This window comes from Terrapene carolina, unplaced genomic scaffold (genome assembly GCF_002925995.2).
Source record: "Terrapene carolina triunguis isolate 2854851 unplaced genomic scaffold, T_m_triunguis-2.0 Scaffold34029, whole genome shotgun sequence".
Lineage (NCBI taxonomy): Eukaryota > Metazoa > Chordata > Testudines > Emydidae > Terrapene > Terrapene triunguis.
This window is the reverse complement of record NW_020698380.1, coordinates 3,492,167-3,519,428: the sequence shown is the minus strand read 5'-3', so window position 1 is coordinate 3,519,428 and position 27,262 is coordinate 3,492,167. Positions and strand designations below refer to the sequence as shown.

The 27,262-nt window shown below is 41.3% G+C and overlaps 1 protein-coding gene across 1 annotated transcript in view; it reads left to right on the top strand.

Annotated features, from left to right (window-relative positions):
• The window catches only part of LOC113405172 (rab effector MyRIP-like), a 346,653-nt gene extending 320,328 nt beyond the window's left edge, over positions 1-26,325 (top strand). Inside the window, exons 12-18 of the mRNA XM_026646107.1 lie at positions 1,653-1,715; positions 14,684-14,878; positions 21,315-21,476; positions 23,251-23,355; positions 23,443-23,503; positions 24,847-24,965; positions 25,942-26,325. Of these exons, the coding sequence (XP_026501892.1) occupies positions 1,653-1,715; positions 14,684-14,878; positions 21,315-21,476; positions 23,251-23,355; positions 23,443-23,503; positions 24,847-24,965; positions 25,942-25,974 (738 nt within the window). The 3' untranslated portion in view covers positions 25,975-26,325. The remainder of the gene's footprint in view (positions 1-1,652; positions 1,716-14,683; positions 14,879-21,314; positions 21,477-23,250; positions 23,356-23,442; positions 23,504-24,846; positions 24,966-25,941) is intronic.
• The last annotated feature ends 937 nt before the right edge of the window (positions 26,326-27,262 follow it).

Genomic DNA, 27,262 nt, shown 5'->3' with positions numbered 1-27,262 from the left:
GCGGCTTCCCGTCGACGGCTCTTACTCCCACCTTCGCTGGTGGAGTAAGAGCGTCGATTCGGGGATCGATTGTCGCGTCCTGACGGGACGCGATAAATCGATCCCCGAGAGGTCGATTTCTACCCGCCGATTCAGGCGGGTAGTGTAGACCTAGCCTGAATTTAAAGTGGATTATCTATTCCTGATTAACTGTGTGTGTGGACACTCTTATTCCAGAGAAGGAGTACTTTATTCCAAATTAGCTTAATCCATTTACAAAAGAATTAATAGAAAAATGCACGCTAAGTGCCGATATCCATGAGCTTTATAAATATCTGAATGACAGCTGCTCTACCTAAAACTGAGGGCTTGTCTACATGGGGAAATTCACCAGCATATATTCCAGAATAAGAGCATTGGCATGGGGAGTTATATCAGTATTACAATAGCAATATAATTATATGGGTATAATTATGCCAGTAAATATCCCTGTGTAGACAAGTCCTGAGAGATGTTTTTCTTATTAAATACTTTACACTTGTGTGTGATACACACAGAATAATTCTTGATTTTGGTACATCATGATTCATATTATTATAATTAAGACAATCTTATTTTATCCTAAAGCACTTCATAAATTGTGTGCACACAGCATCATAGATATGGAGCCATCTCGGGGGTGGAGAATGACAACCAATTCACGCACTCCATACTGAACATCAGTGTGGGGTGAAATATTTTGGCTAAGGATGCCAGGGTGAACACTTAAAAGAAAAAAAATTCAAAAGCGAATATTGATATTGGGTTCCCCCAATTTTGAATGCCCAAACTGAGACACTTTTTGTTGAGGTGCTGAGCACTGACTTCATTTGGAGTCGGATCCAAGTCATGTCAAATTGGATACCCAAAATCCAGGGTCACTTCTGAAAATGTAGTCCGAAGTAATCCCCTACAGCACGTTAGTAACATGAATCTTTATAGATTTCTCAATACAAAAGGTTCACCTTCTTCAGAAGGAACTTTAGAAGTCCTTTTATTAAGATACCAGCACTGGCTACACATAAGAAACTCCAGGAGACTTTGACTTACTAAAAAAAAAAAAAAAAAAAAAGTCTTTGCATCTTGAATTTATTTCATCAGCATCTGATAGAACTTGACAATGATATAAGGAAGTGAGATATTAACATTGTTGACCCTGGACTCACACGCAGTATTTATTGCATAGTTGATTGTTGCCAAAAGAAGCACAGAAATCTGTTTTCAGAGAGTTGTCATGTGGGTCCAAAAGCTATGAATGCAAGTTTCTTGTTTCTCAACTTCACTACAGAACTCATCTGTCTGGCGCCACTTTCTTTAGTGATGATACAAATCATCATTTCAGGTTTATGTCATATTATCAAAAATGTATCCTGAGAATCCAGACATTTTGCAATATAGCAGTCTTTAATGAGCTATGCTACCCTGAATCTTGCAGATAAAAAGAAATAGACAGTGCTTTATTTCATATATTTTAGTTACACATGTAAAATATAATGGTTTATTGTATTTTATATTCATTTGCATCTTATCCCTTACCTTAATTCCATAGTTCTCTGCAAGCAAGTTGTCTTAACCTGTTTAGGAATTAACATATCTTTTCTGCCTTTCTATTTAATTGCTGACCAACTACCTAGGAAAAACAAAAGGCTTTTGATCTCCATTTAAAACTGCAGGTTTTATCCTCAGTACTACAGCAGGTGAGAGTGCTTTATTTTGTCCATGTTTTCTTATTCAGTAAAAGGGATCTAAAAATGATATTGAGGGTTTCCATATTTCCAGAGCAAATTTGTTCTCTTTACAAGTCAAGATAATTTTTCTGACTATCAGCTTTGAAAAAATATAGATCTGAAAAATCAAGCTTGTTTGTCTGGCTCATGCCTCATCACTGGTAGGAAAGAAAAGATTATGCAATCAGAACTTAGCAGACAATTTGTTGATGCTCCATGAAACAGAAGAGTAGTCATCTTGCTCTTTCTTAGCTGTATCAGGAGGAAGAACTTGTTTTATCAGTAAAGTAAGAAGAAGCAGAGGGCAGATATGTACAGTAGAACCTCAGAGTTATGAACATCTCGGGAATGGAGGTTGTTCGTAACTCTGAAATGTTTGAAACTCTGAACAAAACGTTATTGTTCCTTCAAAAATTTACAACTGAACATTTACTTAATACAGCTTTGAAACTTTACTATGCAGAAGAAAAGTGCTATTTTAATCATCTTAATTTAAATGAAACAAGTACAGAAACAGTTTCCTTACTTTATCAAATCTTTTTTTAAACTTTCCCTTAATTTTTTTAGTTGTTTATGCCAGATTGCATACTTCTGGTCCCAAATGAGGTGTGTGATTGACCAGTCAGTTCGTAACTCTGGTGTTTGTAATTCTGAAGATCTACTGTAGAGTAAAAAAGTTGCTACTGTCATAAAGTCGTTTATTAGTGGTTTTTACCATAACGAAAATCTTTTTTTAAAAATCAGAAAAAATAAATAAATAAAAAGATGAAGATTTAGATGAGGTGAATTACAGAAGTTTCTGACTACAACCACACTTAAAGGTCTCGCTCTCGCTATTTTAATTTTTTACAATCAAGACACTATGTAGGGAGCGTAATAATATACCTTCCCCACTTTTTGCTACTAATGCCTTACCTTTATTGTTCCCTCCATCATGTGGGGTTGTTTCATGATCAGTGCTAGTTGAATCTTGGCATATCTGAATCAGATTGGCAAATAGAAAAATTGTACTAACTTTACAGTGTGGTGTGGTCTTTGTGATATACTTAATAAAAGTTGCTGAGTAGCAGCCGTGTTAGTCTGTATCCGCAAAAAGAACAGGAGTACTTGTGGCACCTTAGAGACTAACACATTTATTTGAGCATAAGCTTTCGTGGGCTACAGCCTACTTCATCGGATGCATGTAGTGGAAAATACAGTAGGAAGGTGTGTATATATATACAGAGAACATGAAACAATGGGTGTTACTAGACACACTATAAGGAGAGTGATCAGTTAAGGTGAGCTTTTATCAGCAGGAGAGAAAAAAAAACTGTTTGTAGTGTCCACTCGATTACAGACCTAAAAGTCGCAATATTACAACAAAAAAACTTCAAAAACAGACTCCAACGAGAGACTGCTGAATTGGAATTAATTTTGCAAATTGGACACCATTAAATTAGGCTTGAACAAAGACTGGGAGTGGATGGGCCATTACACAAAGTAAAACTATTTCCCCATGCTTATTTCCCCCTCCCCCTTACATTTTCTCATATCTCCTTGTCAATTGCTGGAAATGGGCCATTTTCATTACCACGACAAACAGTTTTTTTTCTCTCCTGCTGATAAAAGCTCACCTTAACTGATCACTCTCCTTATAGTGTGTATAGTAACACCCATTGTTTCATGTTCTCTGTGTATATATATATCTTCCTACTGTATTTTCCACTACATGCATCCGATGAAGTAGGCTGTAGCCCACGAAAGCTTATGCTCAAATATATGTGTTAGTCTCTAAGGTGCCACAAGTACTCCTGTTCTTTTAATAAAAGCTGATGTTATAAAATCACCAACATATAATATACAGCTAAACAAACTAATTTCATTGTGTTCCACAAAATAGACATGAAGCAGAGACCCATTTGTTTGGATGAAAGCTTGATCCTTAATTAAATAAAATGAACCCCTCAGCCTTTTCTTTTCATCCTGTTTTATACACTTATTTTGTTAATCCATTTGAACTACCATTTTTCTGGCTTCCTTTAGTAAAAATCACAGAAGATATTTCTTATCTTTTCATTCCATATATTCAATATTTATAAATTTGTGCACATTTTTAGATAGCTATGGAATCTTGTGTGCCCTGTATTTTATGAGATTTTTAAAAGATTGTATTTATAATCTGGGGCAGAATATTTCATTTGGAGAAAATAACCTTCCTCCTTATTTTGTGGCAAGTTGATTTCCAGAAACAATGTTTTAGTTCTAATTAGTAGTAGCTTCAGTGTTTATATTGGGAAAGTGATTTAATTTCATTACAAAAAAATAAATTCTAATACAGAGAAGTATGAGCACAGTTCAAAAGGAAGACTAAAGTTTCTCTAACTTTACTGTATATTGGAGAATATCAGTGGAATAGAACATTATCAAAGATAATTGTCTTCTGCTGCTAAATGAGTGTTCAGCTTTCCTTGGTGAAGAAATTACTGATGCTAAAACAAGGCCAGAATTTTCACACTTGGGTGGCAGTGCATCCATTTAACAGCACAGACTACCGCGAGCACGTCACACCTCTGCACTCCACATTGGCTTCCCATAGACTATTCAGTCAAATTCAAGATTTCTACGTTTCTCTTCATGGCACAAAATGATCTGGGCCCAGGATACCTAAAAGATCACCTGAAGCTCCAGATGAAGACTATGGTGAACAGCTCTGTTCCTCAAACACAGTGGAGCTATCCACCACAAAGGCAAAGCTCGTCTGTGCAGAAGATAGAGCTTTCTTGGGGATCTGGTCAGGCTCTGGAATGAGCTCCACACATTTTTGTGTAAAAGCTGGAGTGAATCTTACAGCTCTCAGCAGGTGACTCAGGTATATGGAAAATAGATCCTGTCAAACTAACTTGATATCTTTTTTTGATGAGATTACAAGTTTGGTTGATAAAGGCAGTAGTGTTGATGAAATGTACTTCGACTTGGTACCACACAACATTTTGATTAAAAAAACTAGAATGATATAAAATTAACACGGCACATTGTTAAATGGATTAAAAACTGGTAAACTGATAGGTCTCAAAATGTAATTGTAAACATGGAATCATCATTGAGCAAGTGTGTTTCTAGTGGGGGCCTCCAGAAATTGGCTCTTGGCCCTATGCTGTTTAACATTTTTCCAGTGATCTGGAAGAAACATAGAATCATAACAGATAAAGTTTACAGATGACACAAAAATTGCAGGTATGGTAAATAATGAGGAGGACAGGTCACTGACAAGGAGCAACCTGGATTGCATGGTAAGCTGGGAACAAGCAAACAATGTGTTTTAATACAGCTAAATGTAAAGGTATACCTCTAAGAACAAAGAATACAGGCCATACTTACAGGATGGGGGACTCTATCCTGGGAAACAGTGACTCTGAAAAAGATTTGGGGGTCATGGTAGATAATCAGCTGAACGTGAGCTGTCAGTGTGTCTCCGTGGCCAAAATGTCTAATGTGTTCTTTGGATGCATAATCAGAGGAATTTTGAGTATGAGCAAAGAGGTTATTTTATCTCTGTATTTGGCACTAGTGTGATCACTGCTGGAATATTGTGTCCGGTTCTGGTGCCCACAATTCAAGAAGGATGTTGATAAATTGGAGAGGGGTCAGAGAAGAGCCACTAGAATTATTAAAGGATTAGAAAACCTGCCTTATAGTGATAGACTCCAGGAGCTCAATCTGTTTCACTTAACAAAGAGAAGACTATGGGGTGATTATCAGAGTTTATAAGTATCTATGCGGTGAACAAATATTTGCTAATGGGCTCTTCAGTCTATCAGAGAACAGTATAATGCGATCCAGTGGCTGGAATTTGAAGGTAGACAAATTCAGACAGGAAATAAGGGTAACAGTAAGTGTAATTAACCATTGGAACCATTGTGGTGGATTATCATTAATTGGCAATTTTAAAATCAAGATTGGATGTTTTTCAAAAGATCTGCTCTAGGAATTATTTTGAGGAAGTTCTGTGGCCTGTGTTATGTATAAAGTCTAACTAGGATGATCACTCTGGTCCCTTCTGGCCTTGGAATCTATGACCCCATGTAACTATAGCGTCCTTATGACCAAGATGGAGTGCACTGTGCTGGCATCTCCAGCCAAGGAGACGCACATGCATGAGTGCAACAGGGAAACTCACTTTTACCCCAGAAGCACCTGTTCCAAACCCCCTGGAGTAAACACGTCGGATCAGTACAATGAATATAGGAAAGGGAAATATGAACAGGGAAAGAAGATGGGGGAGCAATAAAACAAGGTACATCCAACACGAGGACCCACGTGACCGGTGGTACCACAAAATACAAGGGTAGATGCCGAGCAATGCGTCTAGACCCAGAGTTCAGGATTCCTGGGCAGAGTTCCAGTCTGGCAGTGAGTCTTGGGTGCTCCTGGTCATCTTCAGCGCCAGTAAACTTTCCCCAACAAACCCCTCCGGTGCCCTCTTCTGCCGTTCTGTGCAAACCTACACAGAGCGACAACCTCTTCACTCAACTGGCTACAACCTCCCTCCATATTCCCAATGCAAAATCACAAGCCTCAATACTCACGATCCCATATAGCTCTGGGTGGCAGTGTTACTGGATCTGGCTCCACTTTGTCCTTCTCTGGTGATTCCTCCCTGGCCCAGTGCTCTTTCCTGGCTCCTGTCCTGGGATATCCCTGGTTGGCCGCTCTGTCCCTCCCCGGCTTTGGGCTAGTTCTTGACTACTTCCTTATGTGAGGGCCTGCTCCCTGTAGGCCCTCTTGTCTGGAACTTCAGATACACACATCCTGTCAACTCTCCCTCTCCATACTCCCTTCCCCCTGGCAAAAACACCACTTCCCCTGCCTCAGGACAAGGTTTTAAAGGGGCCATGCTCTCTAAATCCCAAGGGAGTTACACATCCTATGAAATAAAACTTTTCCTTCTCCATAAATTAAGACGACAGATATTCATCAAACAGCCACACTGCAGAGAGCGTGATAAAGCAACTTGAGAATGAAGCTGGTAATGTTTGCGCTAACAGTGATGAAGAATCTGATCAATACTGTCAAGGCCATTAGTGATGGAAACTTTCTTTCTTTGTCCCTTTCTTGAGCATAATGTTGATGTGAAATTTCCTCAGTTGTATCGCAAATCACAGCGGTGATGCTGGTTGAAGGAGAGATGTTTGTATTGGAGGCTGAAGATTGTGCCCTCACCTCTGACAGTGACAGTATGGTAGCGAAGTGAACAAATACTAGCAGCTAGGTCAAAATATAAGGAAAACGAGGAAAAAAGATTAGTGAAAATAATGCACAGCACGTTAAGAGCCATCAATCGTCATGTACTTAAGTCCAGGAGAAGGAAACCTGGCATGGAGATGTCCTGAATGTATGTAAGTTCTGGACGAGAAAACCTGATACAGAGCTGTACTGGTACACTTATGTTCCTCACCTGGAACATAAGTGAGGACTTGCATGCTTGCTGGCTCACAGCTGTCCGGATCATGGCACTGTTTTGGTTTTGTCTTAATTTTTTGTCCTAATGATACATTTGTGGCGGTACTGCTGGTTTGTTTCCATTATTTATTAGCTTTCACCTAGGAAGCCAATCCTGTGCTACAGAATTTCACAGTGTAGCACTTCTAAAAAGAAAGGTCCAGATTGTATGTTTTGATAGCATTCTAACTGTCCTGATTAGTTAGGGGAGGGAGAGGAAAGAAAGCAAGGTGAAAGCCTCTACCAACATAAACTGTCTTGTAAATGGAAAGCAATCTACAGTTGGGCAGAGGGAAGGGGGACAGAAAAAGGGGAGGAGATATAATTTGGAGAATTGTTCACTGTAGATAAGGCAAGACAGACCATGTCTTTTTGAGGCAGGACTGACCATGATATCCCATCATCTCTGCTGTCATAGCCTAGTGAGGAGCAGTTTACTGATGATTATGATGGTAGCTCCGTAGAGGAAACAGCAGCAAATTTAAAAGATCGCCACATAAACTTGAGACCTTTGACGCTAACCAAACAGACTGAAACCTGAAAAGCATGGAACTTTGTGGCAGATGAAAGCTGAGGTAACTTATTGGCTAGACACAAATTGGAAGCTCCAGGCAATAATTTTCATCCCCCTCTGGGGTTTTAAAAATCTGGCTTGCTAAAGAGTTCACAAACTGCGGTTACTGAGGTCAGGAAAATGGAGCTTCCTTTCCACAGACCCAGGAGTCATGTGGTAAATGACCAAAGTTGTAATGAGAGCTTTAGAGCTGCCGTTGGTGATTTCTGTGATAAGCCTGATGATGAGAGAAGAGCCGTTACAGATCTAGAGGACAGAGAAAGCAAGGCAAAATCAGACAAAAATGAAGGGGAAAAAAAGAATTAAAAGAAGAAGCCTGAAACCCAAGGATTGAAAGAGGACAAATCCCAAGTTTTAAAAAAAGAGCAGCAAAAAGGCCCCAAGTCTAAAATGACCAGTAGAAAGTGAAAGAGAAGAATGAGGAAAAGACCAAGTCTAAAGCCAAGGATAAGAAAACATGAAGAGCCAGAGAAGAAAGAATTTCAGTGTATTACTAGAGAGTCAAATGACTTTGGCATAGAATAATCCTCTCAGCAGGCTCAGAGGTTCAGGTAGTCTACTTTGCCCTCTAGTTAAAGCATAGGTGCCGACTCCATGGGTGCTCCAGGGCTGCAGCACACACAGGAAAAAAAATCGTGGGTGCTCAGCATCCACCGGCAGCCCCCCATCAGCTCTTCCCCCTCCCTCCCAGTGCCTCCTGCCCGCCACGATCAGCTGTTCAGCGGCGTGCAGGAGGCGCTGGGGGGGGGGGAAGGGGCAGGGCCAGGAAGAGGTGGCGCGGGGGCAAAAAGAGGCAGGGTGGGGGTTGGGGGCAGGGGTGGAGTGGGGCGGAGCAGGGGTCGAGTACCCCCCAGGAACTGGGGAAGTCAGCACCTCTGAGTCCAAGATTATAGTTAGACCACATTTTCTTTTTGATATTAACATGTATTAGAAGTGGTCAAAGTTCAGGAAGGGTGCGTCTGAAGCTCAGAGTTGACATTTGCTGGAAAGTACTTGAAGGGTTAATACCGTAAGTCACGTTACACCCAGAAGTAGTGTTGTTTATCAGTGTCACGCCTGGGTTATTTCTAATAAAGCATTTCTGTTATAGCTGCATGTGCTCCCTGATGTCCCTAGCTCCTGCCTCTACTATGTGACAATTTCCCACCCCATAGCACACATTTTGTGAATAAATTGAGACACCATCTAACTGGAGCAGACCTTTAGAACAAAACAAAGCACAGTACAGGAGAAAGAAAAATGATTAAAACTTAGCAAGAGCTGCCTACCCTATTGAAAAATTTTATATAATATACAGGGAGCCTTTTCTGTGTCTGTTGTTGCAAATTGAAAGAAGGATGAAAAATGGCCTAAGAATTAGATGCTGATTCTATTGTTTTCTTTATATATATTGTGTTATTTCATTAGATTTAAAACTCCTCACCAATGAACATCCATCCAGGGCTCTGAGTGCCCTTGGTATAAATTTAAAAACACAATAAAGAGTTGCAGTTTTGTAAATGTGGACATTAATTACAGCAAAAGAACATATTCAAGGCCTGTAATTTCCCCCCCTGCTCCCATTGTCTTAAGTTATCTCAAACTCAATGGAGCAGATTCTGATTTCAAGTACAGATGTTAAATTTCAGAGTAATTCCATTGAACTCTGTTGAAATCAGTGGCGTTACTCCAGATTTATACCAATATAGATGAGATCAGAATCTGGCCTAGTGCTTCCAAATCATGGTTGTGGTTAGTTGTTCTGCGCTATAGATTTGTAATACAGATTGCCTACATGTCTGGCTCATCCGTATTAGTTATTTGACTATGAGACAAGGCAGATGTGAGAGACTTTATCATGGTGTGATGGCTGTCTTTGAATCACCTGTAGGAGGTAATGATGACCCTTCTTCCAGTGGCACAATGAATGAGGCATATAACAAATGTCCGCCAAGAGAGCATTTTATCAGTTTGAAATGTCCACCTACAAACATGCCTAGGCTGGGTATGTGTCTATGAATTTTAGGAGATTGTTATTGTGTCCCATAGCTTTTCAATATTTTTTTTTTACAAAGGAAACTAATCTCATAGGTACCCCTAAAATATTCACTCTTAGTATAGACATTGGTGATTGCAGTCAGATCCTCTGCTGGTGTAAATCAGTGTAGCTCCATTGAGGATCTGGCCCAGTGTGTCCAGGGATCATGCTGTGTTTGAGGATTCCATGTACTGCTCAGACATCTTTCTCTTCCTTAGTAAAATCCTCAGCCATGTGTAAATGTCATGTTATAAACGATAGCCTTTCTTGTCATGATGTTAGTGAATAGTCTGTTATCACATTAGTGCCTAGAAATCCCCAGATCAGGATTGAGTCTAGATTGCTAGGCACTTTACAAACACATATGAAGATATGATCCCTGCCCCTAAAAGCTTACAATCTATGAAGGCATGATCCAAACCCAGTGAAGCCAATGTAAAGACACTCCTTGACTTCAGTGACCTTTGGATCAAGCTTTATGAGATCAGCAGTGTCAGGCCTTGGTCCTGTAAAAACTCATATGAATGTGCTTTCTTTTACATATATTACTACTCCTATTGATTTCAGTGGGACTACTCACATGTTTTCAAGTGTAGCACATGCTCAGATGTTTGCAGGATCAAGGCCTTCACCAAGCAGCTGCTGCTCCTGTCAGCTTCCTTAATAATCAGGATACTTGTTCTGTGTCCAAAGGGAAGTACAGTAATTTTAAGGAGGATACTCTATAACTCTTCATATATATATAAAAAAAAGAGATTGAATCCCTGCTTCAAGTGCAAACTTTAATGCAACCTTAACGATGGAACTTTGAATGACGTTTCCATAATACACTGTGCTGCTAGCTTGAGAATAATATTGTCATTACACAGCCCATGAATGGAACTTCCATTGACATCACTGTTTCTTCTACTGGTTGAGGACAATAAATGGCCCTCAGTGATAATAGCATCATTGTGTGAGCTGTAATTTTATGATTATTTTTTCTTTCTTGTAGATGAGGTCCCATCAAAATTGATAGGATATCTGCACCATTAATTAAAATAGGACTTTGCCCTCCCTGCTCCCTCTTGTTTTGACTCCCCCTCATACAGAGATGTTTTAAAGAGAGTGATAGATAGAGTTGTTAGCATCCACGATCAGCAATCCCAGGCAGGTAGATCTCTAGAGAGGTGAGGGACCCTGAATCCCATGTCTGTTTATCTCTGGATCTCAGGGGTGTCTCTTCCCTTATTAATATTTTGGTGGGGGAGGGATACTCATGTGTGACTTGACCCTCATTAACATGAGATTTAGAGTTGCCTTCCACTCTTCCCAGCTACAGTCCCTACCAGCTCCAGGGAGCCCTGCAGAGTTTCCTGCTGCCTCACAATCAGAGCTGTTAGGCTACCTCCTGATGCCCACCTCCTGCAGCTGCCCGGAGAAAGCCCCAGAAACGCCTTTTCATACACAACAGCAGGTCAAAAAACTAAGAATAAAAAGACATGCCCCATTTTCACAGAAGAATTTTCTGGGCGTTTGCCCACCCCTTCCCAACCCCGATTTTGGACATTTGAAATTTTGAAACTGGAATCATTTTGACCAGCTCTGTAGATGCTCCAAAAATGGAGGAAAAATGTGATCAAGCAGGGAGCATTTCCAGTATGGGCCTAATAGCTCACAGGGGATCCTAAACTCCCTAAAATTTGGTTGTGATGTCTCTGTTTGGCAGTTATTAAACCTTACCATCAATTTTCTTCAAAATGCAGGCCAGGAGAAAGGTGAGTTGTAAATGCCCTTCACTGGGACATTTTCAGGAAGTTTAGACTGAATTTAATTATTGTTTTTGAAAATTTTTAGCAAATGTAATAATCAGAAATATTTTAATTTAAAGGGAAACAGATTTTTGTTTACATGTAATCATTTCTTTGGAATCAAACATTGCAGCATTCTTATACGGCATGAGTAGATTCTCCAGGACCTTCAGAGAAAAATAGGAAGTCACGGAATCTATTACTCCTGTCCCACTACTGTATTCTCAAGATACATTCACAGACTCTGTCACACATCCTACACGTTCAGTACTACTTTCAAGCCAGTTTCCAGGATTTGTTGCTGCTTTGGATATACTGATTTTGGGGCAGATTTTAAAAGGAGCAGTACTACAGCTGCCATTAAAAACTTTCCTCAGAAGTGTAGAAAATCCTAAAATGATTATCTTTCCTTTAACTTTTTTTTGGTCAGTAATGTACTGAACAAGTAGTGTTTTGCTTCGAATCTTGATTTCTTAGGGCCTGTCTTGGATACTCTTATTCCACAATAAGAATGCCTTTTTCCAATTTAGCTTAATACACTTTGGAAACAGATTAAGCTACATTAGAAAAAGGTGGTTTTATTATAATTATGTAATAGTGTCATAGGCGCCGACTCCATGGGTGCTCCGGGGCTGGAGCACGCACGGGGAAAAATGGTGGGCACTCAGCACATACTGGCAGCCCCCTTATCAGCTCTCCCTCACTCCCCGCATTGCCTCCCGCCCACCAGCGGGCCCCGCCGATCAGCACCTCCCCCTTCATCCCCGCACCTCCCACCCACCGCAATCAGCTGTTTGGTGGCGTGCTGGGAGGGAGGGAGGGGGAGGAACAGAGGACACATTGCACTCGGGGGAGAGGCGGAACTGGGCAGGAAGAGGTGGGGCGGGGAGTTGGTGGTGGGGCCTGGGGTAGAGCTGGGGGTCGAGCACCCCCCCACACTTTGGAAAGTCGGCGCCTGTGAATAGTGTGTTATAACTTATAATAGTGGCCACCCAGGGAGCTATTCCAGAAGAGCTATTGCAGAATAGCTGTTCTGGTCACTATCGCCCCATTTAGACATGCTCTCAGCAACTTAGACTGAAAAGCTCGAAAGAGCTGGAATTTTATAAATGATCCATAATAGCAGTAAGTGCTACAGATTTCATGAAAAAATAAACACTGAATTCAGATCTGCAATTCCTTGGAACATATGTCAATGCTGTATACTTTGAAGAAAATTCAAGACATCTATCCAGAATACTTTTTTTGTCTTAATTAATAGGATAGAACAAGAAAAGATGCTTGTGAAGGCAAATAATAAAAGCAAAGTAACATTGATTTCCTCCTCCGTCCTATAGTATTATTGATCTATTTTAACCTAATTGGCACTTCCAAAAATAAATGGAAAAAACACTAGAATCTTAAGAGAGATGCAGGTAACTCTTTGTGATTCAAGTATTTCCGCTCTGTACAGAGTGTCCTTTATCCTGCCTGTTAATGACTCTCTCGCCTCCCTGACAACCTGCCGACCTGTGACCCGTTAACAAACTGGCTTTGCTTTTGTTCTCTTTCTCTTTAATCTCAGGCCTCTAATTTTTCCTTGTAATTTAACTGAATAACAGAACTAAAGCTGACCTAATGTATGTGTACAAGGGATGAATCCAAACATGGTCTGAAAAAAAAGCAAGTTTTCAATACTGGCCTCGTCTGACATGTAGATAAGTGTGCTTTTTAAAAAAAAATGTACAGCTAATTTAGCAAAAAAGAAATAACATAAGAGTTACTGTAACATAAATGCACCAGAGTTTGCAGGAAACAAAAGAAAATTATTTCTGCTGTTCCCCGTTGAATGTGAAAGTTTAATGTGACTTATTTTTAATAAATGACAGTCATGTAAACACATTAATATATGTAAAGTCAATGGATTAAATACTTCCACTATCTAACCGTCCTTAGTTCTTATCCTACAGACACTTTGCATGTGGGTAAATTTAAACACGAGGAGTCCCATAACAGACATGCGTAATGTTTGCAGGATTGGGAATTAATAATTACATTTAAGGGCTGACGCTTCAAACACTTACTCCTGTGAGTAGTTGCACTGAAGTATTCCCATGTGCTTCCATGTGAAGTCAGTGGGAGGATCTGCATTTAGTTCAGTGAACTTTAGATCAAGCCCTATGCATTTACAATATCAGATTTAGTCCTGTCCTCACTAGTCCTAATTATCCTCTCATCCTGGTGTAAATCATGTGTAACTTTATTGTTGTCAAAGTTACCCCGGTCTAAAACCAATGTAAGACTAATCAGAATAAGGTCCATTGAATGTGCAAACAGGACTCAGTAGAACAGGGTTGGAGAGGATACACAATTTTCCATGTTAGTTAAAGTAATTTAGTTAGTAAATATAAGAAGCAGACAAACATTTTGATGCTGATTTTTAAAGTGTCCTTAATTTAGCCTCTTTTTTGGGAGGCTGACAAATAATTGAGGAACAGCTCCTAGAAAAGCTTCTCTATGCATCTGAAGAAGTGAGGTTTTTACCCACGAAAGCTTATGCCCAAATAAATCTGTTAGTCTTTAAGGTGCCACCAGACTCCTTGTTGTTTTTTTAGCTCCTAGAAAGCTATTATTTTTATAGTCAAATGAGGATGGCACTTCCTCATTTGTGGGTACAATAAGATAGATGTTTATATATATCCTCCTTTGGGCCCATAAATTAATGATTCCACTTATTTGCAGGTACCTAACCTGTGTGGGGGCAAGTTTTTAAAATCTGATTATAAATTCTGCCACCAAATAGGCGCATTCAGCTCCCATTGATTTCAAAGGGAATGATATGTGTTGTTCACATTTGGGGATAGAGTTTGGTCCTTGTCATTTGAGCCCTAACCTAGGAAGAGTTATTTTGCATGTGTGTTTGACTATTTAAAGTACACGGCTTAACGTTAACCTCTTTGTTCATATGAACCACCTAGGTATTCTTGTAGAAGGCATGTTTAAAGTAAAGCTACAGATAAGAGACTCTTGCCATAATTATATCTCCATCCTAACATAATGCTGTTGTTTATCCCTATCTACTCTTGTAACAAAACAGAAGTACTCTGCTGTCTCTCTCTGCAACATATCTACAGAGGTCCTAAAAGTCATCAATGCCACAGAGGAACTGATAGCAGAATCCACCGGTCCCTGTGATTTCCCAGCAGATACTCATGACAGAGGGAGAGGGGCATTTCCATTAGGTACAGACCCTATCAGACTCGATGAGCAGCTCACCACCTTGGAAGAAAATGTAAGAGTACGATATCAATGTCAAATATAGCAAATTGTTTTCTTTAGGAAAAAAAAGTGGCATGTGGTATGTTTTGACCTAAGCAATAGCATGTTGAGTTTTAGTATTAATTTTCTGCTTTAAAAAGAACAAACTTGTTTTGAAAGGATCATCAGCTATTTTTTATTTATTTTTTTTTAATTCAGTTTGGGAAACATTCATAATAATAGGAACAAACTGAACATCTGTTGGGTTTTATAGCGGTGTAAAATTATCTTACTCTAAAAAGAAACTTAATCCCTTAAAGTCAAGTGGTGGCCTGACGTATACAACCTTGGAGTGGCTTACTGGGAAGCGAAATACCTCTATGTCCCCGCACAACCGCCTGGGACATCAAGTCAGGGTACAAAGAGTAAGCAGGAACCTATGTAGGCAGGCAAGGAGTAAGAGTAGCCTTGACTCCACCTCCACTCCCAACACACCAGTCTGATCTGAGAAGGACCTGGAGTAAGGGGAAATGGACAGCTGTGGCACTCCGGCGCTGCTTTTGGGGTGGTGCAGCTATGTACTGCCCCCATTACATAGAGCAAACTGGAAAACCATAAATTAGTCCTAAAAAATACCAAAAAAGCCATTTCCTCAGAAGAATCAAATTCCTCTGCCCTTTTGAATGAGCAGGTGCTACCCATCGTCACCCAAAGGAAGAATTTAGCTATTTGTAAGTCGTCATTAACTAAATGTTCTGGTGTATCCTGAATGGAATAATAGTTTTTTCATGCCTCTCGATCTTCTCCTAAGTCTGTCTTAACTGATATTTAAACTACTGTATTTTCTCTTCTTTAGTGATTTTTAAAGTGTAATAGGAATCCCAACTATCCCATTATAACAATTAAAGCAAATAGACACCTGTTTTACTCTGTCTGAAAACCCATAAAGAAAGAAGCTCCTCGCAGTGGGTGAATTCACTTCATCCACATTAGAGTGTAAGTTCTTTGGGGCAGGCACTGTCTTTTTGCTATATTTTCATACAGCACCTAACACAATGGGATCCTGATCCAGGATTGGGACTCGGTGTCCTGATAATACAAATAATAAAAATAAATCTGGACTAAAAGTTAAATCTGCCACCCACTTTCTGGTCTGGGACCAGGCCATCAGGGCTTTGGTGTTTTACTCCATTCCCCGTAACTGCTATTCTTGCCAATGATCTGAAATAGTGGCTTCCGCCCATTAGCATCACTTGCAAAGGATATTGAGCTCACCAGATCCCATGACCCATTCCCCTGACTGGTTCCCCACCTTGCTGCAACTGCTGCCATCTATGAATATGTCTACACTGCAGTTGGGAGTGAGCTTCGCAGCCTGGGTACACAGATTTGGGTTAGCAGAGCCACGATAGTGCACCAAAATAGCTGTGTGGACATTCCGGCTCAGGCAGAGGTTCTGCAACCCCCTAGGTTTCAGAGCCCAAGCTCCAGTGCGAGCCAGAAGGTCCATATTGCTATTATGAGTGCACTAGCTCAAGTTCTACTGGCTCAAGCTGCGCTACCGCAAGTATGAGGCTTGCTTCCAACCACAGTGCAGACATACCCTCATCCTATGTGTTGAGGTTGGCGTGAACCAGGCCCTTGTGTAGTTGCTCCCTCTGTGCAGCCCAACCCTGGAACCTCGGTGGTGTAAAGACCCTCATGTCTGCCTTTCGTGAATTTCCCCCCTACCATACTTCTTAGTTTCAACACATTTGAAAGGGTGCCAGAAAATTAAACTAAAATACAGCATGTGTAACAAAGATGCCTACGTGTCCTTAAATCAGTTTCCTGCCAGTGTCCAATTGATTTTATAGTGCATTAATCAGTGTAATGAAGTAGCAAGTTTAGAGTGTCAGGAAATGTAGATGTTTTAGTCACTTGAAATATTTAATGATTTAAGCCTTAATCCTGCACTGGGATCCTCTAGTGCAGTGCTTCTCAAAGTCGGGCCGCCGCTTGTGCAGGGAAAGCCCCTGCCGGGCCGGGCCTGTTTGTTTACCTGCCGCGTCCGCAGGTTCGGCCGATCGTGGCTCCCACTGGCCGCGGTTCGCCGGTCCAGGCCAATGGGGGCTGCGACCACCAGGGGCTTTCCCTGAACAAGCGGTGGACCAGCTTTGAGAAGCACTGCTCTAGTGGGCTGACCCCTGTGCCTGTGTGGAGCCCTAATGACTGGGAGAATGAGAACAGAGTGAAAACTGAAAGCCAGATTGTCCCAGGTCACAAGAGGCGCCCGAAGAGGAGGCCAGTTTAAAAGATTTCCTCCCCATTCTTTTGCTCCCTACCCACCCACCAAGGAATAAACAGTGACCTCCACCCTTAAATTCCAAGAGGGTCCCCCCTGATCCACATGGGTCTTTGGGATCCATTGGGGCACAGGGCCTTGTGCATTCACATCGGCTGTGGCTTTCCTGCGCTGTGGCAGTACAACCCCAGTCACAGTGCCAGAGCTTGCCCACACTTGCAACACTCCCCAGAATTGCCCTCTAACGGGTTCCCCAGCACAGAGTGGCTCCACAGGAGAGGCATACAACCTCAGCCTGATTTCATTTTCCTGCAAAAGCCATGCAGGCTGCAAGGGGGGATGATGCACATTATCCCCACTCTCAGCCTCAGCCCATCCTTTCCCTCTCCACGCAAAATCCTGGCCCATGGAAATCAGTGTCTAAACTTCCATTGGCTTCAATGGGCCAGGTTTTCACACCTCATATATACATGTGCAGACTTGTGAAGAGCCATCTGCAAATCCAGGACTGGTGCCACCAAGTCAGCTGCTCCATCTCCTCAAGTGCAGCTGGGGGCAGATCTGCACACACAGGATTCCCTCTGCACATGATCTGGGCCTGAGAAGAGACTTAACAATTATTGGGAATTATGTGTATGAGTCAAAGGGGAGAAAAAAGAGCACACTTTTCTGCCGGATATGTGCGAATAACCTCACATGTGCTTCAGTGGGAGCTGCACACGCTAACTTATAGCTGAGTTTGGCTCATACATTTAAATTTATAGATAAATAATTTAGTGGGAGATTTTCAAAGGCACAAAGAGGAGTTAGCCCAACTCCTATTGAAAATGAATGGGGTTTGGGTGCTTGTCTACTCTCTGTGACGTTGAAACTCTCCCCATTAGAGCTGACTGGAAAATCTGCAGTGAAATTAAATTTCAACAAAAGTTGAGGGTGGAGGAGTTAGGAAAAGTTTGTGAAAAATGTTTTCTATTTTCCAAGCAGTTCTATTTTCCGTAAGCATTTTTTCCTTGTGAAAAATTTAACCAGTTGTACATTGTACTTTGCCAAAACATTTAAATGAATCTTTTCTTCAGCTTTCTGAAGGATTTGCTGATTAAATATTTCCTTTTTCCTCTTTCTCCTCTTGTGAGCTGCATGGATGTATTTAGCAGAAAAGAAGTCAGATATAGATATAGACATACAGTCTCTTTTTAATCTAAAATTACTGTGCAGGAAATGTTGCACCACAAAGAAATTGCTTTGAAATGAAAGAACTTTTTTAAAACCCACTAAAGCATGGAAATTCTTGTTTAAATCAGAATTTTCATCTTTTAGTCATCCTTTTGTGTCTTAAGTGCTTCAGCCAAGATGTCAAGGCAGGCCACTTCTTTGCAGCAAACCACCTTATTAAAGGATTTATCCTCCATGCTAAAACTTGTCATTTTGGAGATTCACATAGTACGAGACAAAGTGTATTAGCTTATCAGCATAGTCACATATGTGTAAAAAAATACAATACAGGTTTATACTCTTAAGACTGTGGTTTTCAACCTGTGGTCCACAGACCCCTGGGGGTCTGCAGACTATGTCTAAGGCAGTGGTCCACAACCTTTTTTGTCTGGCGGGCGCCAGACGACGAGCCACGGAGGACCGTGGCGGCGGACGAGCATCCGCCGAAATGCCACCGACAAGCGGCGACGTCAATAGGTGTCGGCGCCGAAATGCCACCGACAAGCAGCAGCATCCAGAGGCGTTGCCGCCAAAATGCCGCCGAAAATCTGGATGACGCTGCATTTCGGCACATGCTCGTCCCCTGGCCAGTACGCAGGCACACTTTAGACCCCCCAGCGGGCACCGCGTTGGGGACCCCTGGTCTAAGGGGGCCATGAAAGGTTGTTGTTACCATAGAATAATGGTTTTCAACCTGTGGTCTGTGGACCTCCGCTGTCCACAGACTATGTCTAAGTTTTCCAAAGGGGTCCGCACCTCCATTTGAAATGTTTTAGGATTCCGCAAATGAAAAAAAGGTTGAAAACCACTGCTCTATAGCAACCAATTCAAGATGTCCCATTTATTTTTATTTTGGGGGTTAAAATGATTTTGATTTAAGGAAAACACAATCTAGTTCAAATAGTTAGGAAATGATAATATCTAATGTAGAGGTTCTCCAGCGCTTTTGGTCCATGATAACCCACAAAAGGGTCCCAAAATTGTATCCCCCCCCCAACTGTATTAAAGGGTTGTGGGATTTGGAACACAGGCTGGCACTGTTGCTGCTGGGTTGGGAGGCTTGTGTGGGGTGTGAGGGAGTGATGCTGCTGTGAGGGGGAGTGTTGTTTCTGCTGGAGGCTCTTCTCCCTGTGTGCGCAGTGCTCAGCTGTGGGACCCAGAAGCCAGCTGCACCGTGTTTTTCCACTTGTGGTGTTTTTGTAACAATGTGATCATTCGGGGGTGCTGAAATACTTGGCAGCATTCTTTAGTTTCCTTCCACTGTTCAGCAACAGTGCTGCTGGGATTGCATGCTGGTTATTTAGGGAATGGGTAGAAGATGCAATATTGTCACGTGGACTGGCAGACACTTAGGCAGAGCACTACGTGGTAGATGCCTGTGTCCTATCAAGAAAACCCAACAGCTAGACAACATACTTTGTTCTCTGAGTAAGATGAAAGAAAGTAAATAGACCACTATGTATTGTGAATAATCGCTCTGAATAGAAAATAAACTGTCTATTAGTGGTTTCTCCCTAGATGAGATTACTGTGCAGGGGAGATTGTTTTAAAAAATAGTTCTAACAGAATTGTAGTGATACATTTATTTATCCCAAACATCTTATAACTAAGGACAAATTATCCATGCCTTTATCTCCCCACGGTCAGACTGCTAATGCACTGTACTTGGGAGTGTCCCTGAGACTCATTCAGAAACTGAAGCTAGTGCAAAATGTGGCAACCTGCTTAGCAAGTGTTGTGTTTCGATAGGAACACGACACCATTGTCCGAGATCTGCACTGCCTGCCTCTTGGTCTCCAGGTATAATGCAAGGTATTAGACTTAAGATATAAAGCTTGACATGAATTGGGACTGGCCTGCTTGAGAATCTTCCCTTCTCCCTTGCCACTGCTGCGGTCAAAAAGGACACTTGATCCGGGACTCCCCATGTTACAGAAGAGAGGGAGCTGCTAACAGAATGCTGTCTGAGAGGGGCCCTTAACTATGGAATTTGCCCCTCCCACTTTATACCCAAATAGCTTAGTTGGTTGACCTTCAAGACACACTGCAAGCCCCATCTATTTGTGAAGGCTTGTGGAGGGGGATGAAGATATGAGTTTTGGATGGTGTGGGATGGTGTATAGTCTGCTGCTTTGATTAATTATCAAGATAATTTATTTTACTGGGTCTAAGTGCTGATATTCTGCTGAGTGATTATTCCTATGTGGAATTTTAATTGTCAGACTGCCTTGACTTTGTGTATAGGCATTTTTATTTTAAAATTAAATATATAGATAATGTTATTTCATAGTAGGGCTGGTTGAAAGTTTTCCATCTAAACTGCTTTTGACAGAAAATTGGGGTTTAAACAAAACTTTTTACTAAATTGTCAATTTGTGCTAAAATTTCAACTTTTTGTCAAAAAACTGAACACCTGAAAACTAAAATGTTTTCAGTTTTTGGCTGAAAATATTTCCATTTCAAAACACCACTGTAGTGCCTCATGGGAGTTGTAGTTTGGCTGCCTCCTGCCCCCATTCTCCTCTAGGGGCTGGATTCTCCAGCCAGACTACATCTCCCATGATCCACCACAGCCAGGACTTCCGTGGTGCCCCACGGTGGCTTGGCAAATGAGGAAACTGTGTTGCATAATTGGAGATGTAGGCAGGCTAGATAGCCTTGCACATAATGAAAAATGGGGTCATGAGGTATCCAAACATACAACTCACAGGAGGCACCATGGAGGCATTTCCAATTCAAAATTTTCGTTTTCAGTCTAAAGTTTTCAATTTTTGCTTTGTCACCAAAAAGTTGAAATTTTCCATAGGGGGAAAATAAATTTCCAATCAGATCTATTTCATAACAACTGTGGTGCATGCAGAGATTTTGGGGGTCTGGCTTTCATCTTTTGCTGCTAATAGTCTATGGTCTCTTTGAGTTACACCATGAATAAAAACAAATCTGACTTACTCTGTACCATGATTTGGATCCTTAGGTGTATCTGACAGCAGGCACTGTGTACGGGTTAGAGGGTCAGCTGAATGAATTAGAGGATGCAGCACGCAAAATCAACAGTGTTACAGCGGAATCGGAACTAGCTGATCTGGAGGATCAGGTAGCAACAGCAGCAGCACAGGTTCATCATGCAGAGCTTCAGGTGAGGAAATTTACTACCTTCCTATTTCGAAAGCCAATACAGTATTGTACTGTCGTGCTTAGCCCTTATATATTAATATTTCACTTATTCAAGCTTATCATCACTGTTATACAGATTCTGTCTGTACCCACATGGATTAATTAGCTGGACTTCATTTTTAATAATCCAAAAATATGTATCCATATAACAGCAGCTGAGCAGGATGTGTGTTGCTTGGGCCATAGTTCATCACATATAGATATACAGGAGGAATCCCCTTCTTTGGACCAGATATGTTGGCTCTAATCCTGCTGGTACTGAAGTCAGTTAGCAAAACACCCATTAACGTCAATAGGTGCTGATTCATGCCCAAGTTCCATTGACAGCATGCTGTACATCTTCAGATTCAGCAAAGACGCTGGACTCTGTGCAGTAAACTAAATCGGGTGGTGTTCATAGACCAGAATGAGAGAACTGCGGCCACATAATGTGCGTGTGCTGATTTTACCACCTCTGTTCTGAACAACTTTCTGAACTGTTTCACTGTGCCAATATATACTGGCTGGCACATTCTGAGGTCTTTACTAAAAAAATTTTTACAGGCAAACTTACATTGACTTCATTCAGCAGCAGTTGCTTGTGTAAGAACTAAGACCTCAGGATTTGTCCTAACTACTTGAGTAGCTTTAAAACCAAGGATGGTGTTTTCTTTGTATGGGCTTGAATCATTAGTTTATGGTAACATGTAAATAGGAAAAAAGACAGCCATACAAGGTGTCGAAGGAAAATAAGTTTGTACTTAAAACAGTTAAAAAGCAATCGATCCTAGTGAGGATATCTTTCCCACAGTATTGGCAACTAAGATTGTCATCTGTCATCAGTGTGCCCCTGCACATGTTATCTGTCTGGCTGTTTTCTCGTTTCTCTATCAGTTCTGTCCCTTTTGCATAATTTGTTTCCTCTATCTCCACTTCAGCCTGCTTTCTTCCCAAAGGCTTATTTACTTGCTGTTTGTTTGCTTGTTTGTTTAATAACATGTCTTTACTGACAGGGCCGGCTCCAGGGTTTTGGCCGCCCCAAGCAGCCAAAAAAAAAAAGCCGTGATCGCGATCTGCGGCGGCAATTCAGCAGGAGGTCCTTCGCTCCGAGGTGGAGTGAGGGACCGTCCGCCGAATTGCCGCCGACTACCTGGACGTGCCGCCCCTCTCCGGAGCGGCCGCCCCAAGCACCTGCTTGACAAGCTGGTGCCTGGAGCCGGCCCTGTTTACTGAGGTATTTGAAGTATGAATTACAGAACGTTTAAGGTAGAAGATTTCGGTGTTGTTACAAAGAAACCACTTTGTTCTGTGTTCAAAGAAATAAGAACCGATGTGAAATAGCAAATGCAGTATAAAATATAGTGCTTTAAGCATAACTTTTTAAAACACAACTTGAATGAGGTTATAATTACACAGCTGTGAGTCATTTGTTACTGGATATTTTTCAAATGTAGGAAAGTGTCCATAGTCATAGAGAATGTGAGTACAGTGCCACGAGATCATTCGTTTACTCCATGTAATGAGCAATCATCTGAATGTTCCCTTTGGCACTCATGACTAAAGAACACAGCCGTCCACAATGTCTCAATTAGATTGTCTTTCAGAGTTACAGAAGAAATCAATTGTCTCTTTCTTTATATTTCTGATTGATGAGGATGTGAGCATGAGTTCCTTTTGCCATTAACTAGTGGTGTTTACAGTAATTTTGAAACTTCTCCCTCCCTTTGTTTCTTTTTAATTTATTGTTTTGCTTTAAGATTTCAGATATCGAGAGCAGAATTTCAGCTCTTAGTGTTGCAGGCTTGAACGTGGCTCCATGTGTTCACCTAACAAGAAAACGGGATCAAAAGCAAATGAACCAGGTGCCACAACATTATGCAGTTTTGCATGGGGGAAGACCCTGCTTCTTTCTGAATTAAAGCTTAGTAAAACCTATGTGTTTTTCACAGATGCAAACAATAGACACATCAAGACAGCAGAGGAGAAAGCTGCCAGCTCCACCGGTAAAAGGTGCACCAAAAAATTCATTCAACTCATTTTATTTATTATGTTCTCTTTTTGGTTAAACTATAGTGTACAGCCTAAAGAGGGCAGCAAAGGGGAATTAAATTACAAAGTGAATGCAATGAGAATAAACAGTACCCCAGAGCTATATGTACATAAAATCAAATACTGATTTGGCCCTTTGGAAGGTGCTTTCACTTGCTCATTTGATTTAATTTGGTGCCATACGTCAATGGGGACAAGAGCAGAAGACTGGCTAAGGCAAATAAGAAATGATGACTGTGTGACCTGAAAAGATCCCCAAAAGGGTATTTTGGAGTGAGTGAAGGTTAGAATCAGCAGACAGAGCAATCACAGCGTGCTAGTTAGCAGAGATGGTGCTAGCCCATTGGGGGCCCCCCACATAACATGCAATAAAAAGCGAGTGGGGAGCCCCCTTGAGCTGCTCGGGGCCCTAAGCAATTGCATAGTCTGCTTATGCCAAGCACCAGCTCTGCTAGTTAGCGATGGACAATTGTAGTTCAAAGCATTATTCTGGGATTAAGTGGAGCATGTGTCAGAAAGCCACCTGTGCCATAGACAACAGATCCCATTTCTTGTCTTAAAAATATTTCTAGTTTCTGGAGAGTCAATGCACTTGATTAGAATTTACTATATACACATGGAAAAGCGTAATTAAGGCCTGAATCCAGTAAAGCACTATTTAATAAAACATTTAAATGTGAGCTTAATTTAAGCACATCTTTAAGTGCCTTGCTGAATCCAGGCTGGAGGGCGTAGGAAGTTTTAGGGACAGGGTGAAGCTACCCAGCTAACATGCTGTCTTTTATTTACCTTCATCCCAGTGTCATGCTTTTGCCATGCCACAAAATCATCTTAAGAAATGTATCTCTTGAATTCATCTATAACTTTTGGCTTAGTGACATTATCTGGTGATTTAGTGTACACACATGAACATTTTCATGAGATAGATCTGTCTTTGCTTTCCTGTTTACTCTGAGTTTCCTAAGTTTTCAGTGTGTGCCTTCCAATTTTTTTTAACTCTTCAGTGGTATGAAAATACTGATCTCAGACAACTTCTGGGCCCGATTCACCACTGCTTTACTCTAATCTTGTGGCAGTGTAACTCCAGTGATGGAAGTAAAGTCACTTGATAGTGAACCAGGCTGTCTCATAATTTCAAAAACCTCTCTTACAATATCACAGTCTTCCAGTTTCCATTTAAAGTAAACCTAACTTTCCTCAAAACTTAGATTTAAGTCTCTAAAGAGCTAGAAGATTTGCTTTTTCAAGTCTGATGCTTGGTTCAAGTTGTCACGTAAAGGATGTTCCCATTTTTTCCCTCCCAGGTGAAAATATTGATGCTTCTCCAGTTACTACTGTTAGAACATTTAACAGAAACTTTATGCTCCAAGGATCTCTAACACAAAGAACTAAAGAGAGAAAAAGCACTGCCAAGGACTTGATGGTAACATCTGAGAACAGACCTTGTTAAAACTGTTAAGAGCAGGAAATACGGAGAGAGGGATTACTCATTTAAGGCTAGATTGTCCCTAGCCCTTACTCACTTGCTCACGCTCTCCTGTCGACTCCCCTTGTACTTCTCGTTCAGGTGGAGTACAGGAGTCAACCGGAGAGCGATCAGTGGTCGATTTAGTGGGTCTAGTGAAGACCCACTAAATCGACCGCCGATGCATCGATCACCACGTGTCGAACCCCCGGTAAGTGTAGACAAGCCCTAGTCTAGTCTGTACCTACATTGATGTGCATAAACATGCTCCTACTGCAAGTTCTCTGGGTGTGTTTATAGAATTATAAATATAAACCATTTCAAAAAAATCCTGTCAAAATAGGCAGAATTAATAGACATTCGCTCCACAGCGCAAACTTGTGGGGCAGACCCTGACAGCAACAATGCCACAATATAATACAGTAGAAGACACTCTCCTCATATCTCAGCTGCTTACAGGGAAATGCTCAGCATAGGGATTTAGTGGGAGTTAAGTGGTGCATAAACCATGTACTTAGGGGTGAATTTCATCCCTGTGTGAACAAATGGGCCATTCACTGTACCCAGAAGATCAATAATCTCATGTTCTATCAGGCCAATGGGGGAACAAGTCCAAGAGCTGAAAACACCTTGCCCCAGACACCCAAATTGAGATCGTGGCCCCACTGAAGTCAATGAAAGTTTTGCCTTTACCTTTAGTGGGGCCAGGATTTCACCCACAGAATTCAAATCTAAGGACTGTCAAACAGAAGCAGCTCAGCTCAACTCAACAATCAGGAGGGGACTTAAGTGGTATACAAGTCTTTGTACTGCATGGGGTATATTTCACCTGGTAATAAAACATTGATGGTCCCCTTTCATTTAAAAAGCCTTATCAGCATTTTTTGTCATTATGAAATCTTTTGCTAATGTTTTCCTTTTCTCTCCATTCTAGGAACCAACTATAGGATCTGCTGTAATGTACTAGACTTACAAAACTACTGCCAATAACACACTGCCTAAGGCTGTACACTATAGTGCCTTTATTTAACAGCCATTGTATATGTCCAATGGAAAACGGACCCTCGAGAACCCACAATGCCTCAGTAATAGGGCTTTGTTTGGATACCTCACTGAGAAAGCTGTCCAGCATTGTGGTCTGCTAATGGAAACTCTGCCTTAAAGTTCTCATGAGACTCCAGAAAGGATACTGAGTTTCATAAGCAAGGCTCCATGTTTTAAGATGCACTTTTTTTCCCCCATTGATTGTACTAAAGTATATTGTCTTTAAAATACAATATGTTTTTGTATACTTAATTTAACCATAATTGTTGGTCAATATTTCCTGTGAAGAGAAAGGTAAAAAACAAACCTGTGATCCATATTTGCTGGCACGTTTGACACTGAGTTCAGTGTTTGTAGATCAGTCCCAATATCATTTTCTAAAAGACCCTCTGTATGCTGATAGAGCAACTTTGGCTGAGTTATTATTCTATCTCCAGACCTGGGCTGTTTGGATGCTAATGGAGCAGTTTACATTTGCGATAGGCTGGCATATTCCACCATAGCATACTGTGGTGGGGGACACGCATGTATCATGTCGACAAAAAGATAAATTCTGAGTCATTATTTTGGCATCTGAAAACCATTGCAAAATCAACACCCTGCACCTCTATGCTTAGAAGCATAATCCATTTTAGGCAGTGTCCTAAATATTTGTTACACCCAGCAGGTGCATCTCTGAATTAATCCTTATCAAATGTTTAAGATTACAAAATTAGAATAAAACAATGCTGGGTGTTGGATATTGTTCAAAGAAAGTGCTTCCTGAAATGTATTTTTAAACATTAAGGGCTAGTTATAAAAGGCCCTTGTACAGGTGCTACGAGGGGGCACCTCACCTCACTTCCCTTCCCTTGCATGATGCGTGGAAGGGCCTTTCAGAATTGCAGTCCCTTTGCTCTGAGGAGCACTGGGACTGCTGTCCCCTGTAACCTAAAGGAAGCAGAGAGGAGATGGGGCCATGGCTCGTCTCCCTTCCATGCTGACCCCCAGAGCAGGATCAGTGCACAGAGGGTGCTGGGCCGCACACCATACAGGAGTGTAGCAGCAGACATGCTCTCCCTGCATCCCAGAATGCCTCCTGAAGCTCCACCAGGGGTAGCACCTCTCTGTACGACCACCTGTGCTGGTCATTACTTAATGGGCAGTACAGAACCCTAAGGAGCAATTAGTCTATTTAACCACAGAGGTTTAGAAATAAATTTTAAAATATG